This window comes from Erithacus rubecula, assembly GCF_903797595.1.
Source record: "Erithacus rubecula genome assembly, contig: scaffold_592_arrow_ctg1, whole genome shotgun sequence".
Classification (NCBI taxonomy): Eukaryota; Metazoa; Chordata; class Aves; order Passeriformes; family Muscicapidae; genus Erithacus; species Erithacus rubecula.
This window is the reverse complement of record NW_027635746.1, coordinates 18,381-33,734: the sequence shown is the minus strand read 5'-3', so window position 1 is coordinate 33,734 and position 15,354 is coordinate 18,381. Positions and strand designations below refer to the sequence as shown.

Here is a 15,354-nt window from a genome sequence, read left to right as displayed (position 1 = left end):
GGGATCCCACATCCCTGGGGCTCTGCTTCCCATTCCCATCCCCTCTGCTGGGATGGGATGAGGCCCTGGCTGGAATTTTGTGCCACCAGGGTCACTCAGAGCCGTGGATGTGTCCATCTGTGGGTCTGTCCATGCTGTGAGTCCTTCTGTGCCATCCCATGGTCTGTCCATACCATGGATCCGTCCCATCCCAGGCTCTGTCAGTGCTAAGGATCCATCTGTGCCATCCCAGGGTTTTTCCTAAGGATCTGTGGGCACCAGGCTGGCAGTGCCCCCTCAAGGGGTCTGCAGGGATCTGTCTGTGCCATCCCAGGGTCTGTCTGTGCCATGGATCCATCCCTGCCATCCCAGGGTTTTTCCTGAGGTTCTGCAGACCCTTGGATGGCAGTGACCCTCCCTGGGGGTCTGCAGGGGTCTGCCCATGCCATGGGTCCATCCATGCCATCCCCAGGGTCCATCCCTGCCATCCCAGGGTCTGTCCATGCTGTGAGTCCTTCTGTGCCATCCCAGGGTCTGTTTGTGCCATCCCAGGGTCTGTCTGTGCCATGGATCCATCCCTGCCATCCCAGGGTCTGGGGGTCTGCGGGCTCCAGCCCGGCAGTGTCGCCCCCTCCCCGCCCGGGGTCTGTCCCCCGGAGCCCCCGGCAGCCGCGGCGAAAGGAGAGCAGCTATTAATAACGCAGCGCAGCAGAGGGAAAAGATGTAATTCCATAATGGAAGCGGCTCCGGGAGCAATTCAGGGAATAAAATACTCGGGGAAAGGCGGGGGGGAGTTGAGGGGGCGGGACCCCAGCCCCCATCGCGCGGGGATGCGGCTCCGCGATGCCCCCGGGATGAAGGGAGAAGCCCCCCGGGATGAAGAGAGAAGCCCCCCGGCACTCGGGAGGGTCCTGCGGGCACGGGAGGGGCCCGGGGGTCGGGGCAGGTCCCGGGAGGGGTGCGAGGATCCGGGGTGCAGCCCGTGCGTCCCCCCCGGAGCATCCCCGGGAGCGCCGTGCCCCGGAGTGGGGGGGGTCACAGCCCCGGGGGCGGCCCCGGCGCGTGGCGGGGGAGGGGCTGGCGGCCGCCCGGTGCCCACGTGGTTTTCTCGGTGTCTCCGGAGCGGAAGAAACGGCGGCGGCGGGGCCGGAGCTGCGGCGGGGACCGGGAACGGCAGCGGGACCCGGCGGGGCGGGGACGGAGCCGCATCCCGGCGGGCGCCGCCGCAGCGCAGCGGCAGCGCGGGTGAGAGCGGGGCCTGGGCCGGGGGACAGCGGGAGGGGCCGGGGGGGGACGGAGCGGCTGCCCCCGCCCCACCGGGCCTGTCCTCTGCCGCCTCTGCGCGACCCCAGCCCCGGCGCCGGCCCCAGCTCCCCCCGCCGCCTTCAGCATCATCCGCGGCTCCATCCTCATCCTCATCCCTATCCCTGTCTCCATCCCCATCCTCATCCTCATCCTCATCCTCATCCTCATCCTCATCCTCATCCTCATCCTCATCCTCATCCTCATCCTCATCCCCATCACTGTCTCCATTCTCATCCTCATCTTCATCCCCATCCTCATCCCCATCCTCATTCCCGTCTCCATCCCTGGCTGGTTTCGCATCTTCATCCCCATCCCCGGCTCCGTTCCCATCTCCACCCCTGGTTCCATCCCGCTTCCATCCCCATCTCCTGCTCCATCCCCATCTCCTGCTCCATCCTCATCCTCATCTCTGTCTCCATCCTCATCCCCATCCCCGGCTCCATCCTCATCCTCTTTCCCATCTCCATCCTCATCCTCATCCCGTCCCGGCTCCGCCCCGGACCCCTCCTGCGTTTCCGTCCCCGTCCCCCTCCCTGCGACCCCCGTGTTGGGCACCGGGCCGGGCCGGGGCCGTTCGGGGACGGTTTTCCGGAGGCTCCGGGGCCGCCGCAGGCCGGACCCCCCCCCCGCTCACCCCAATGCGACCCCCGGCCGCGCTCACCCGCGCACCGGGCCCGGCCCCTTTCCCCGCCGGTTCCACGCCCGCTGTCCTCTCCCGCGGCCGTTGCGGTGCCCCCCGCCCCTCCCCGCGCCCCCCAGAACAGGGACAGCGCCCGGGAGGGTCCCAGCAATGAGGAGGGGGCTTGTCCCGCGTGGGGGCAAGAGGGGCTGCCCTAGGCCGGGTCTTACCTAGTGCATCCTCCCGACCCACAAAAGGTTTTTTTTGAGGGGGGGGGCGAATCTTTTCTCCAACCCAGCCGGGTGCCAGCGGCCCGACAGCACACACAGCCTGGAATATCCCATCCTCCTCATCCTCATCCTCATCCTCATCCCCATCCTCATCCTCATCCCCATCCTCATCCTCATCCTCATCCTCATCCTCATCCTCATCCCCATCCCCATCCCCATCCTCATCCTCATCCTCATCCTCATCCTCATCCCCATCCCCATCCTCATCCTCATCCCCATCCTCATCCTCATCCTCATCCCCATCCTCATCCTCATCCCCATCCTCATCCTCATCCTCATCCTCATCCCCATCCCCATCCTCATCCTCATCCTCATCCTCATCCCCATCCCCATCCTCATCCTCATCCTCATCCCCATCCTCATCCTCATCCCCATCCTCATCCCCATCCTCATCCTCATCCTCATCCTCATCCTCATCCTCATCCTCATCCTCATCCCCATCCTCATTATTCTCATCCCCATCCCATCCCCATTCCCACCCCCTGTCCCCATCCCCACCGGAGCTCTGAGCCGGCCGAGCCCTCCCGCAGTGTCCCAATCCCGGGGAGCCCAAATTTCCCTTTTTTTTTTTTTCCCTCAGGCCTCGAGGAGGGGCCGGGAGCGCGGAGGGAGCGGCGGTGCCGGGGGGACCCGATGCGAGCAGCCGATCCTCTGCTGGTCCACACCTGAGACACGCCAGTGACACGCCAGTGACACGCCAGTGACACGCCAGTGACACGCCTGCGACACGCCAGTGACACGCCAGTGACACGCCTGCGACACGCCCGTGCCCGCTCGCAGCCCTGCCCAGCCCGCGCCGCTTCGCCCCGCGCCTGGGGCCCGCTGCAAGGTGGGGAAACTGAGGCACGGCGATTTGGGCACCTCTGAACCGGCTTGGGGACACACACACAGCTGCGTGTTGGGGACAAAGAGGGTCCTGTCACCACGGTGCCTCTGCTGGCAGAGCCTGGGATTCCCCCCTGGGCTCCGGGGATCTTAATTTGGGGGGTTATCAGAGTTTGGGGTGGATCGTCTTGGCTTTGGGGGTGCCTCAGTTTCCCCAGGGGTGGTGGCAGTGCCCTCCCTGCCCGAGCAGAGGTTTGTCCCCTCTGTCACCTCCCCGCCGGTGGATTTAGGACCCCTGGAGGGGTCTCAGCCCATGATTTATTCATTTATTCTCCGTGTCCCTGTGGACGCTGCCACAGCCCCCAGCTGCCCACGGGACCCCCGGCCAGGGGAGGGAGGGGGGCTGGGCTGTCCCCAGGCTCCACCAGCGGCCCGAGGGGACCGTGCTGTCCCCTCTGTCCCCTCTGTCCCCCCCCACCACGTCACCCTGCAGATCTCTCCTCCCTCTGCCAGCTCTGTGCCATTAATTATTCGTGCGGCCGTGGCTCCCAGATGTCTCTGCCGAGCCGCGCGTGCCCGGTGCCCGCGGGGGTCCCTGGGTGGGACGGGGGGACAGAGGGACAGAGGGACAGACTGGGCTGCGCTGGCCTGGAGCGCTTTTCCCACCGGGAAACACCCCGGGAACCACCCGAGGCAGCGGAGGCCGCCCCGAACCCTCGCAGAGCGGGATGGGCGGGGTGGGGACCCCCGGGAGGGGTTGGGGACAATACCGGGGGCCAGGTGGCTCCCGTGGGGTGTGGGGGGGGTGGGGGGGGAGTGAGTGGCAGCTCCGGAATTTAGGACACGGCTGCGAGAGGCGTGGGAGGCCGGGAAGCAGCTCGCGTGCGGCGCAGGGCGGGAGGCAGCGGCACCGGACGCTATTTCTGGTGCTCGTTCCCGGGAGGGGACGCCAGGAAAGTCACCGTGTGTCCCCTCCCCACCTCGGGGGGGCTCTACCTGGGGGTGGTCTCTGTTCTCACCCTCGTCCTGATGGAGGCTGAGGGAGTGTCAGGGTTTCTGTGCCCCCCTTTTCCGCGGAGGTGAGAGCATGGCTAGCGTCGCTTTGTCACCCCAGGGGACAGCGTGGCGTTGGGTGGTGGCTTCTGAGATTGTCACTGCTGCCACTGGGACAGGCTGAGCTCCTGCTGTGACCCCTATCCCACCTCAGTGTCCCCACATCTCAGTGTCACCGGTGTGTCCCTGTCCCCCAGGCAGGACATGGACTCCATGTTCGAGGACGACATCAGCATCCTGACGCAGGAGGCGCTGGGGCCGGACGAGGACTGGCTGGACAGCCCCAACACCGACCTGTCGGGGGAGATGTGCTCGGCCTCGCACTTCGCCCTCATCACCGCCTACGACGACATCAAGAACCGGCTGACGGCGCTCGAGAGGGAGAACTCCACCCTCAAGCGCCGCCTCAAGATGTACGAGGTCAAGGTGAGGGGGTCAGGGGGAGCCTCGGGGGGGAGAGCGGGGCCGGGGGGACCCCTCTGACCGCCTGCCCGCGGCCGCAGTACCCCCTGATCGGCGAGTTCGGAGAGGAGCACATCTTCTCCCTCTACGAGGCCAAGGAGAATTCGCTGCTCAAGAGTGAGAAGGCGTCGCTGCAGCAGCAGCTCAACCAGTTCCAGCACGAGGTGAGCGGGGACAGGGGGTCTGGGGGGAAGTCTGGGGGGTCCCCGAGCCACGCACCCACCCCCAAATCCCCTCTGCTCCATCCCTGCGGCAGCTGCAGAAGAGCAAAGAGCGGGAGGAGCAGCTGGAGGAGATGATCCAGGCATACGAGAAGCTCTGCGTGGAGAAGGCGGATCTGGAGACCGAGCTGGGGGAGATGGTGGGTGACAGGGACCAGCGGGGGGCAGCGGGGTCCCTTCCCTTCTCCACGACAGCCCGAGGTGTCCCCATCCTCAGGGGTGCAGGGCAGAGGCGTTTTGGGGGTTTTAGGGATGCTCAGGTTTATCCATATTCTCAGATTTTTCCATTTTCCAAGGGATGATCCCGGCTCCGCTGTCCTTGTGCCAGGGTCACCCCCGGCTCCCCTTTCCCAGTCATTCCTGCCGTCCAAAAACCCACCCCAAAATCCGTGTGTGAATGCTGGGAGGGGTCAGGATGAGCCCCGAGGAGGGGAGCACAGCCTCAGCCGTGTCCCCTCTGCCACCGCATCCAAAAACCCACCCCAAAATCTGTGTCTGTCTGCTGAGAGGGGTCAGGATGAGCCCCGAGGAGGGGGCAGAGCCTCAGCCCCGTCCCCTCCATCATCACATCCAAAACCTGCCTCCCAAAATCCGTGTGTGAGTGCTGGGACACACACAGGGGACAGGATGAGCCCCGAGGAGGGGCCACAGCCTCAATCCTGTTCCCCACCATTATCACATCCAAAAACCCACCCAAAAATCCGTGTGTGAGTGCTGAGAAGGGTCAGGATGAGCCCCGAGGAGGGGGCAGAGCCTCAGCCCCGTCCCCTCCATCATCACATCCAAACCCGCCTCCCAAAATCCGTGTGTGAGTGCTGGGACACACACAGGGGACAGGATGAGCCCCGAGGAGGGGCCACAGCCTCAATCCTGTTCCCCTCCATCATCACATCCAAAAACCCACCCCAAAATATGTGTGTGAGTGCTGGGACACACACAGGGGTCAGGATGAGCCCCAAGGAGGGGCCACAGCCTCAGTCCTGTTCCCCTCCATCATCACATCCAAAAACCCACCCAAAAATCCATGTGTGAGTGCTGAGAAGGGTCAGGATGAGCCCCGAGGAGGGGGCACAGCCTCAGCCCCGTCCCCTCCCCTCGCAGCGAGCGCTGGTGGAGACTCACCTGAGCCGCATCCGGAGCTTGGAGCAGCAGCTGCGACAACGCGACAGCGGCGCCTTCGCCGGGCTGAGCACCCAGGACGTGCCTTTCATCACCCTGCACCCCAACCCCGGGCTGAGCCACGGTGAGCCGCCCCCTCCTCGCCCCTCCGCGCCCCCCGGGAGGCCGGGGCGGTGGCGGGGGCTGAGCCGAGCCGTGCCCGCAGTGCTGGAGCGAGCCGCGGGCTGGCAGAGCCGCGGGCTGGAGGCAGAGCTGGAGGCGGCGCGCCAGGAGAACCAGCGCGCCCAGCACCGCGAGGAGCAGCTCAAGGCAGAGTGCGAGAGGCTGCAGGAGGAGCTGAAGCACCTGCGGGACACGCGGGAGCAGGTGAGGGGCGCGGGAGAACCCCCGGTGATGAGGGGGTCGCTGGGAGCAGGGTGTGACCCCATAGAACCTCCCCCCAGTGCCCAGGGTGGGGTTTGGGTGCTGAGGGGTGTCTGATGACACAGGACCCCCTCTACCCTCAGTAGGTGGAATTTGGGTGCTGAGGGGGTCTGGGAGTAGCGTGTGACCCCACAAGACCCGTCCTCATTCCCAGTGGGTGGGGTTTGGGTGTTGAGGGGGTCTGGGAGCAGAAATGGGGCAGAATCTGACCCCACAGGACACCCCCACTCTCGGTGCATGGGATTTGAGTGCTGGGGGGTGTCTGATCCCATTGAGAGAAGGAACGGGGCAGGGTCTGACCCTATACGACCCCCTCTACCCTCAGTGGGTGGGGTTTGGGTGTTGAGGGGGTCTGGGAGCAGAAATGGGGCAGGGTCTGACTCCACAGGACACCCCCACTCTCGGTGGATGGGATTTGGGTGCTGAGGGGTGTCTGAGAGAGGTACAGGGCAGGGTCTGACCCCACAAGACCCCCCGTGCCCGGAGTGGGGGTCCCGGCGCTGAGGGGGTCTGGGAGCAGGGTCTGACCCCATAGAACCCCCCGTGCCCAGAGTGGGGGTCCCGGCGCTGAGGGGCTCTGAGAGCAGGGTCTGACCCCACAGGACCCCCCGTGCCCAGAGTGGGGGTCCCGGCGTTGAGGGGGTCTGGGAGCAGGGTCTGACCCCATAGAACCCCCCGTGCCCGGAGTGGGGGTCCCGGCGTTGAGGGGGTCTGGGAGCAGGGTCTGACCCCATAGAACCCCCCCCCGTGCCCGGAGTGGGGGTCCCGGTGCTGAGGGGGTCTGGGAGCAGGGTCTGACCCCATAGAACCCCCCGTGCCCAGAGTGGGGGTCCCGGCGCTGAGGGGGTCTCCTGTCCCCAGGAGCAGTCGGAGCGGGACATGGCCTGGGTGAAGAAGGTGGGCGACGACCAGTAAGTGCTGGGAGGGGACTGGGGCGAGGGCTGGGGGGGCTGGGGACACGCGGGAGCGGCTCTGGGGCACCTCGGGATCCCGGGGGGGGCTTCCCGGTATTGAAGCGCTGCAGGGGGGGGATCCTGCACCCCAAAATCACCCGCTGAGCCCCGGGGGTTGGGGGCTGGCTCCTGGTGCCTGGAGTCAGATGTCACCCCGGTGTCCGATTCTCGGTGTCCCTTCATTGTCCCGGTGCCCCGTTCCCGGTGTCCCTGCATTGTCCCGGTGTCCCGTTCCCGGTGTCCCTGCATTGTCCCAGTGCCCGGTGCCCCATTCCCGGTGTCCCTTCATTGTCCCGGTGTCCCGTTCCCGGTGTCCCTGCACTGTCCCGGTGCCCGGTACCGGCTCGGCGCTGCCTCCAGAGGGCACTGACGGCTCGCGGCTGCCGAGAGAGCGGCACCGAGCGGCACCGAGCGGCACCGAGGGTCTTTAATTGGCACCGAGCAGCACCGAATGGCACGGAGGGACATCGAGGGTCACCGTGCGGCCCAAATCCGTGCCACCCCCGTGGCCCAAATTAGTGCCAAACCAAACTATCCCAATCACCGGGCACCGACCCACCCGAAACACCGGGCACCGACCCACCCCAAGGACCGGGCACCGACCCACCCGAAACACCGGGCACCGACCCACCCCCGCCCCGCTCCACCCGGGCGGTCCCGGAGCGTTTCCTCCGGTCTGTTTTGGGTGCCGGTGCCGCTCCCCCGTCCCTCATTGTCACTTCCCGGTGTCCCCTTTGCGGCAGCCGCGAGTTTTGGGGGCTCCCGAGCCCCCCCGGGCACTGTGGGGTGCTGGGATGGACTCTTGGAGTCACAGATTTGGGGATTTGGGTCAAAACACCCCAAATCCGAGAGAGCTGAGAGGAGACGGGGTCGCGGCCAGACCCCTTGAACCCTCAAGGGCTGATGGTGGCACCGAGGTGGCACCGATGTCCCCGGACCCCTTAAACCCCCAAAGTGGGGGGGGCGATGTCCCCGGACCCCCCCAAAAACTCTCAAATGTGGCACTGAGGTGGTGACAGTGTGCCCGGACCCCCTCAAACCCCTAAAGGTGACACCAAAGTGTCCCCGGACCCCCCCAAAACCCTCAAAGGTGACACCAAGGTGTCCCCGGACCCCCCAAACCCTCAAAGGTGACACCAAAGTGTCCCCGGACCCCCCCAAACCCCCAAAGGTGACACCAAGGTGTCCCTGGACCCCCCCAAAACCCTCAAAGGTGACACCAAGGTGCCCCTGGACCCCCCCCCAAACCCCAAAAACTGACGGTGTCACCGAGGCAGGGACATTGTCCCCGCTTTAACTCTGCGTTGTCCCCACGCCGGGCGGTGACAGCGGGGACAGAGGTGACAGCCGAGCCGAGGACAGAGAAAAGGTGACACGCGGGGCCAGTTCCTTCTCCTGTCCTCCTGCTGCGGATCAGAGCGTGGGGATGGATCCGGGGGGGGCTGGATCCTTCCCTGGGGGGCTCCCGTCTCTCCCTTCCCCTCTTTAATTCCCTTTATTTCCATTGAATTCACTTTATCTCCATTAAACTTCCTTTATTTCCGTTGAACCCCCTTTAATTCCATTGAACCTCCTTTATTTCCATTAAACTTCCTTTATTTACATTGAACCCCCTTTTATTTCCATTATATCCCCTTTATTTCCATTATATTCCCTTTATTTCCATTATATCCCCTTTATTTCCATTATATTCCCTTTATTTCCTTTATATCCCCTTTATTTCCATTATATCTCCTTTATTTCCATTAAATCTCCTTTATTTCCCTTAAATCCCCTTTACTTCCACAAAATTTCCACCCCCACCTTGTCCCCCCCCCACCTCTCCCTCCACGAAAATTAAACCCCCAAATATCTCGATTAACATTCCTCAATCCCCCAAATCTTCATTTTTAAGCCCAAACTCACCACTCTGGGATGGGGAAACTGAGGCACCTTCCCCCTCCCCGGGCACGGCTTTTTCCCTCCGCGGTTTTTGTTTGGTTTTTTGCCGATTCAGCTTTTTTTTGCTTTTTTTTTTTTTTTTGTCACCTGCTTCTCTCCGCCGCTGCTTTTTTTTTTTTTTTTGGGTGTGAAAAGCGCCTTATCGGCGTTTTCCACCTCCGGGTGATTTTCTGCTGCGGTGTGCGCGGGGCGAGGGTCCCCCCGCGTCCAGATCTTCTTCCTTTTTTTTTTTTTTTTGGGTTTCTTTTCTGAAGTTTAGATTTTTTGAGGTTTTTTTTGGCTGGCGGTTATTCCCTCTTGTGCTCCTTCCCGGGAAAAATCAGGAGGAAATCTTGAGGAAAGCCCTGGAAAGAGCAGGGTGGGGATTTGGGGGTCGCATCACTTCCCCTCTCTGAGTTTTTGGGGGGATTTTTTGGGTTTTAGTGACTTTTGCACCCACGGGTGCCAATGTCGGGCACGTCCCCAGCCCGGGCTGCTCCAGCTCTGCAGCAAAAAGGGTCTGGGGGACACAAAGGTGACATCCTCGGTGTGCCCCCCGGGATTCTGCTTTTAGTTTGGTGGTTTATTTCATTGTCCTCCTTTTTCTTCCTTTTCTCCTGCTCCAAATTCTTATAAATATTTTCCTTTTCCTCCTTTTCGTAATTCCCATTTTTTCCCTTTCCTCCTTTTCCTCTTTTTCCTCATTCTATTTCTTTTCCTTCTTTTCCTCCTTTTCCTTCATTTCCTTCTTTTCCTCATTTCCCCTCTTTTCTTTCTTTTCCTTCTTTTCCTCTTTTTCCTCCCTTCCCTTCTTTTCTTTTTCTTCCTTTTCCTCCTTTTCATTCTTTTCCTTTCCCTCCTTTCCCTCTTCTTCTTCACCTCTCTCTTTTATTTTTTTTTTTCACCTCTCTATTCTTTACTCTTTCCCCTCCTTCTTTCCTTCCCTCGCTTTTCTCATTCTCATCTTCTTTTCCCACCTCTCTCTCTGTGCCCCGGGGGTCTCGGCCCTGCCCGGCGCTGTCACCGCGGTGTCACAACAGCTCAGAGGCTCCCTCCTTCTCCTTCTCCTTCTCCTTCTCCTTCTCCTTCTCCTTCTCCTTCTCCTTCTCCTTCTCCTTCTCCTTCTCCTTCTCCTTCTCCTTCTCCTTCTCCTTCTCCTTCTCCTTCTCCTTCTCCTTCTCCTTCTCCTTCTCCTTCTCCTTCTCCTTCTCCTTCTCCTTCTCCTTCTCCTTCTCCTTCTCCTTCTCCTTCTCCTTCTCCTTCTCCTTCTCCTTCTCCTTCTCCTTCTCCTTCTCCTTCCCTCTCTCTTCTCTCTTCCCTCTTCTCCCTTTTCTCCCACCAAGGATCCCACCTCAAAAAGCGACCCCAGCTTGGGGCAGAATAGATTATTTTGGATGATTTTGGCAGCACTTCCAAACCCCAGGAGCGGGGTGGGAGCAGCACCCGCCCCATCCTCGGACACAACTTTTCCCTTTAGTGTTTAAAAAGCGAATTTGGGTTTGTTTTGAGTTGGTTCTAGAGGGGACAGTGGGGCTGTGTCACCCACAGAACCACCGTGTCCCCTTCGGGAATTGTCTCTGGATCTGTTGGTGCCTCTGGGGTGGGGAGAGGGAAATTCAGACACCCTGAGATGTTTGTTTTGGTTTGGTTTTTTTTAACCCTGGGACATTATTTCCTTAGGAATTGCTGGAGGAGTGATGAAAACACCATCCAGGCTGTAGCACTAAACCTATTTCAGTCGCGTTTCTTAAAAAAAAAAACAAAAAACAAAACAAACCAAAACGAAACAAAAATACAAAATTACAGCGGGGAGGTCAAACCCTACTGAAGGATTTAATCCCCGCAGAAGGATTTAATCCCCGCTGAAGGATTTAACCCCTGGTGAGGGATTTAACCCCTGGTGAGGGATTGAGCAGGGATTGCTGAAGGGATGAAGGGTCTGTGTGCTCGGCAGGGTGAACCTGGCGCTGGCTTACACGGAGCTGACGGAGGAGCTGTGCCGGCTGCGGAACCTCAGCTCCCTGCAGAGCCAGATCCTGCGGGCGCTGCTGCAGGAAAAGAGCCTCAACGGGGGTGAGGGGGGCGCTGGGGGGGTCCAGGCGGGGATGGGGGGCACAGACACCGGGAAAAGGGGGTGGGGAGCTCGTTCTGTGGGTGGGGATGGGCTCCTGCCGGTGGCGGTCCTCAAGGGTGGGCAGTTCTGGGAGGGTCCCACATGGAGGGGATGCATCCCTGGCTGGGGGTATTAATTCTGGCTATATCCCGTCCCAAAATATCCATACCTGGGTATATCCCGTCCCAAAATATCCATACCTGGGTGTATCCAACTCTGGGAATGTCCCATCCTAAAATATCCATCCCTGGGAATATTCATGCCTGGGACCATCCATGCCTGGCTGCATCCCCCCCCAGAATCTCCCATCCCTCCGGGGTTCCCCACATTCCCCACATTTACCATGTTTGCCCACATATTCTGCATTTCCCACATTATTTCCCCCATTTAATTCCCCCGTTTCATTCCCCCTATTTCACTCCTCACATTATTCCCCCCATTATTCTCCCATTTCATGCCCCCATTTTACTTCTCACATTATTTCCCCCATTTAATTCCCCTTATTTCATTCCCCCCATTTCATTCCTCACATTATTTCCCCCATTTCACTCCCCCCATTATTCCCCCATTTCATTCCCCCCATTTCATTCCTCACATTATTTCCCCCATTTCACTCCCCCCATTATCCCCCCATTTCACTACCCCATTATCCCCCCATTTCTCTCTCCCCATTATTCCCCCATTTCACTCCCCACATTATTCCCCCGTTTCATTCCCCCCATTATCCCCCCATTTCTCTCCCCCCGTTATCCCCCCATTATCCCCCCATTTCACTCCCCCATTATCCCCCCATTTCTCTCCCCCCATTATCCCCCCATTTCACTCCCCCATTATCCCCCCATTTCTCTCCCCCCATTATCCCCCCATTTCTCTCCCCCCATTATCCCCCCATTTCTCTCCCCCCGTTATCCCCCCATTTCTCTCCCCCCGTTATCCCCCCATTTCTCTCCCCCCGTTATCCCCCCATTATCCCCCCGTTATCCCCCCATTATCCCCCCATTATCCCCCCATTTCATTCCCCACACTCTCCCCCCATTCCCCAACCCTCCGATCTAACCCGGAACCCTTTCCCCTCCTCTCCCCCTTTTTATCCCGTGCCAGGCCAGCGCCACTCGCCGCTGTCCCAGTGCCACTCCCCGGCCCAGCAGCGCCGCTCGCCCGCCCCGCAGTGCCCCTCTCCCGTTCCACCGGGACGCCCCCAGTGCCAATCCCCCGCCCTCCAGCGCCGCTCGCCGGGACCCCCCACCCAATCTCCGGCCCAGCAGCGCCGCTCGCCAGCCCCCGGCCCCTGCCAGTCGCCCGCCCAGCAGCGCCGCTCGCCGGTGCCACCCCCGAGCCAGTCGCCCGCCCAGCAGCGCCGCTCGCCCGCCCCGCCGCCCCCGCCCTGCCCATCGCCCACCTCGGCATCGCCGCACCGCCTGCCCGGCGAGAGGATGGAGCTGGGCTACGCCAAACCCTCCAGCCGCCACATCAAGGCGGGATTCCAGGGCCGCCGCAGCTACTCGGAGGTGACCAACGTGGCTCTGTACCAGCAGAGCCGCTCGCTCTGGCTGCAGCCCGAAGCCTCCACGCTCCCCAAGCACCGACCCTACGGCGAGGTTTATCTGGGGGGCGCGGGGGCCCCGCTGAGCGCCCACGAGCCTTTCGAGGAGCACGTCCGCTTCGAGAAGCAATCGTCCGATGAGGAGGAGTGGGCGCTGCCCAGCCCGCCCAGCCCCGAGCACGGCGCCATCCGCTGCGCCTCCTTCTGCGCCGGGTTCCCCGCGCCCGACGCCGGCGCCGCGCAGAGAACGGCGGCCGCCTACGCCCGAGCGGAGCACGCCCAGTCCTGGCCTTCCATCAACGTAAGGAGGGTCCCCCCCAATCTCACCCAGGGGTTTTTTTGGGGGGGAGATCCGTTCAACCCCTTTCGGGAGTGGTGGTGGTTCGTTTGGCGCCAAGGTGGAAAAGACGAAAGGGAGAGGTTCAGGTTTTGTTCAGGAGAAAGTAGTAATGCGGTTTATTGGGTGAAAATGGTTTGGTTTTGTGGTAGAAGGAGAGAGAGAGAGAAAGAGGTAAAAGGGAGAGAGGGAGAAAGAGGATGGGATACAGCTACCAGCACATGGGATGTATCCTCGTGGTCGTCCGATGACAGGCAAAGATATGGGAATTAGGAATAACAGTTCTTTACGTGGAAAATTAAAATAGAAATACAGTATTACAAAGAACAATCCCAAACCCTGCCAGAGTCAGAATCCAAGCTGGCACAGTCAGTCAGTCAGGGTGGTGGCACAGTCCCATTCCATGGTGCTGCATCCTCCTGCAGGGGCAGATGTGGCTCAGCTGGAGCAGTGCTCCTGGAGAAGGTGCAGTTTCCTCTGCAGCTCCAGGGATGATGTGGAAGGGTCTGGATTTCCTCTGGAATCCAGTGGGAAAGGTGCTCTGCTGTTCCAAATCTCAGTTTTTATCTGGGTAGGAAATGTTTGGCTCCTCCCCCTGGCTGGAGCATCTCCCAGTGGGATGATGGAATTTTATCAGCCATGCCCTGGGACTCACTGGCCATGAACAGGAGATATCTCCTGGAGGGAGGATGGGCTGTGGGAAGATAAAGATGATTGCCCAGCTGGTTTAAAGATGGCCCATTAGCAGATAATGTGTGTCAGGAGATAAAGATCACTGCCACACCCAGTTTTAAACAATGGCCCATTAACAGGAGATAATTCCCACAGAGATCAGAATCACTGCCACACCCAGTTTTAAACAATGGCCCATTAACAGGAGATATCTCCCGGAGGGAGGATGGGCTGTGGAAAGATAAACATAATTGCCCCAGCTGGTTTTTAAACACCTGACCCATTAACAGGAGATATCCCCACAGAGATAAGGATCACTGCCACACCCAGTTTTAAACAATGGCCCATTAACAGGCGATATCTCCTGGAGGGAGGGTGGATCATGGAAGAGATAAAGATGATTCCCCAGCTGGTTTAAAGATGGCCCATTAATAGGAGATATCTCCCACAGAGATCAGGGTCACTGCCCCACCTACTTTAACAACTGGTTCAGAATCCACATTTCTGGCCACATCAACCCAACACAGAGTGTTTTGGGGAGGGGGTGACAGTTGTGGGCACCGTCTCAGCCTCTCCCTGTGCCCCTCCATGCGCAGCTGCTGCTGGAGACGGTGGACTCGGAGGTGCGGAGCTGCCCGCTGTGCCAGCTGGCTTTCCCCATCGGCTACCCGGACGATGCCCTGGTCAAACACATCGACTCCCACCTGGAGAACAGCAAGATCTGAGCCTTGCTCCCCCTCCCCCGACCTTTGGATGCTGCATGGAAAACACACCGGGAGCGCCCGACTCCCGAAATACCTCCAAGTCTTCAGTAGCTACGGAAAAACTGAGCCCGCACCTCTCCTTCTCCACCACTTCTCACCCCAAAGCCCCCCGGAGCCCCCCCAGAGCCTCCTCGGAGTGGGTTCGCCCCCTCCCCGTGCCAGGTTTGGATGTTCCGGGTTCCAGGATCGCCAGGTGGTGGCCGGAGGGGACGCGTTTGTGTGGCTGGGTGTCCCCTCTGCACCCTCGAGTGTCGCTGTTTGATCTCAGGGAGGATCCGAGGGGTCCCGGGTCCCGGATCCGACCCCCACCCCCCCGCCCGGGGAGAAGGTGAGGGGAAGGGGCCGCCCTTCCCCCGGCTGTGGGGTCAGAGTTGGGGTCGGGGTTGGGAGGAGGGGAGGGGGCAGCTGCTTCTTCTCGGTCCCCTTTGCCTTGTTCAAGCACCTTTCACTCTTTTACATTAAAATCACCCCCAAAATTCTCCCCCCTCCAACGATGCTGCTGAAAAACAAACCCCGAGGAGCAGCAACCCCCCTCTCCCCATCCCCCAACATTGCACTGGGCTCTCTGGGGGCTCCCCTTGACCCCCCAAAACCCCCCCAAATCCCCCTGCTCACCCTGAGCCCCCCCACCTCCTCACCCCCGTCCCCCCAATTTCGATCTACCTCAAAGCCGCCGGGAGAGGGGGGGTCCACAGCACTGTCCCCCCTCCCCGAGCCGCTCCGTGCTGCATGTCCCCCCCCGTGTCACAGCGCACA

General features: G+C 60.9%; 1 protein-coding gene across 2 annotated transcripts; it reads left to right on the top strand.

Moving 5' to 3' along the window:
- Window positions 1–2,874: 2,874 nt before the first annotated feature.
- TBKBP1 (TBK1 binding protein 1) lies at window positions 2,875–15,068 on the top strand. 2 transcript variants are annotated; one of them, XM_079332888.1, is made up of 10 exons: window positions 2,875–3,022; window positions 4,269–4,497; window positions 4,575–4,697; window positions 4,790–4,894; window positions 5,856–5,997; window positions 6,079–6,239; window positions 7,158–7,207; window positions 11,124–11,242; window positions 12,384–13,126; window positions 14,431–15,068. In XM_079332888.1, the coding sequence occupies exons 2-10, from the start codon at window positions 4,276–4,278 to the stop codon at window positions 14,557–14,559; spliced, it is 1,794 nt and encodes a 597-aa protein (XP_079189014.1). In that variant the 5' UTR covers window positions 2,875–3,022; window positions 4,269–4,275; the 3' UTR covers window positions 14,560–15,068. The 2 variants fall into 2 exon arrangements, with proteins under 2 accessions (XP_079189014.1, XP_079189013.1); XM_079332887.1 differs by having other exon boundaries at window positions 5,856–6,239.
- Window positions 15,069–15,354: the final 286 nt, after the last annotated feature.

Bases quoted from the DNA above. Each gene is read 5' to 3' on its own strand.
- TBKBP1 (XM_079332887.1), top strand. From the start codon at position 4,276: ATGGACTCCATGTTCGAGGACGACATCAGCATCCTGACGCAGGAGGCG. The intron at 4,498-4,574 runs GTGAGGGGGTCA...CCGCGGCCGCAG, and splicing joins TCAAGATGTACGAGGTCAAG to TACCCCCTGATCGGCGAGTT. The intron at 11,243-12,383 runs GTGAGGGGGGCG...ATCCCGTGCCAG, and splicing joins GGAAAAGAGCCTCAACGGGG to GCCAGCGCCACTCGCCGCTG.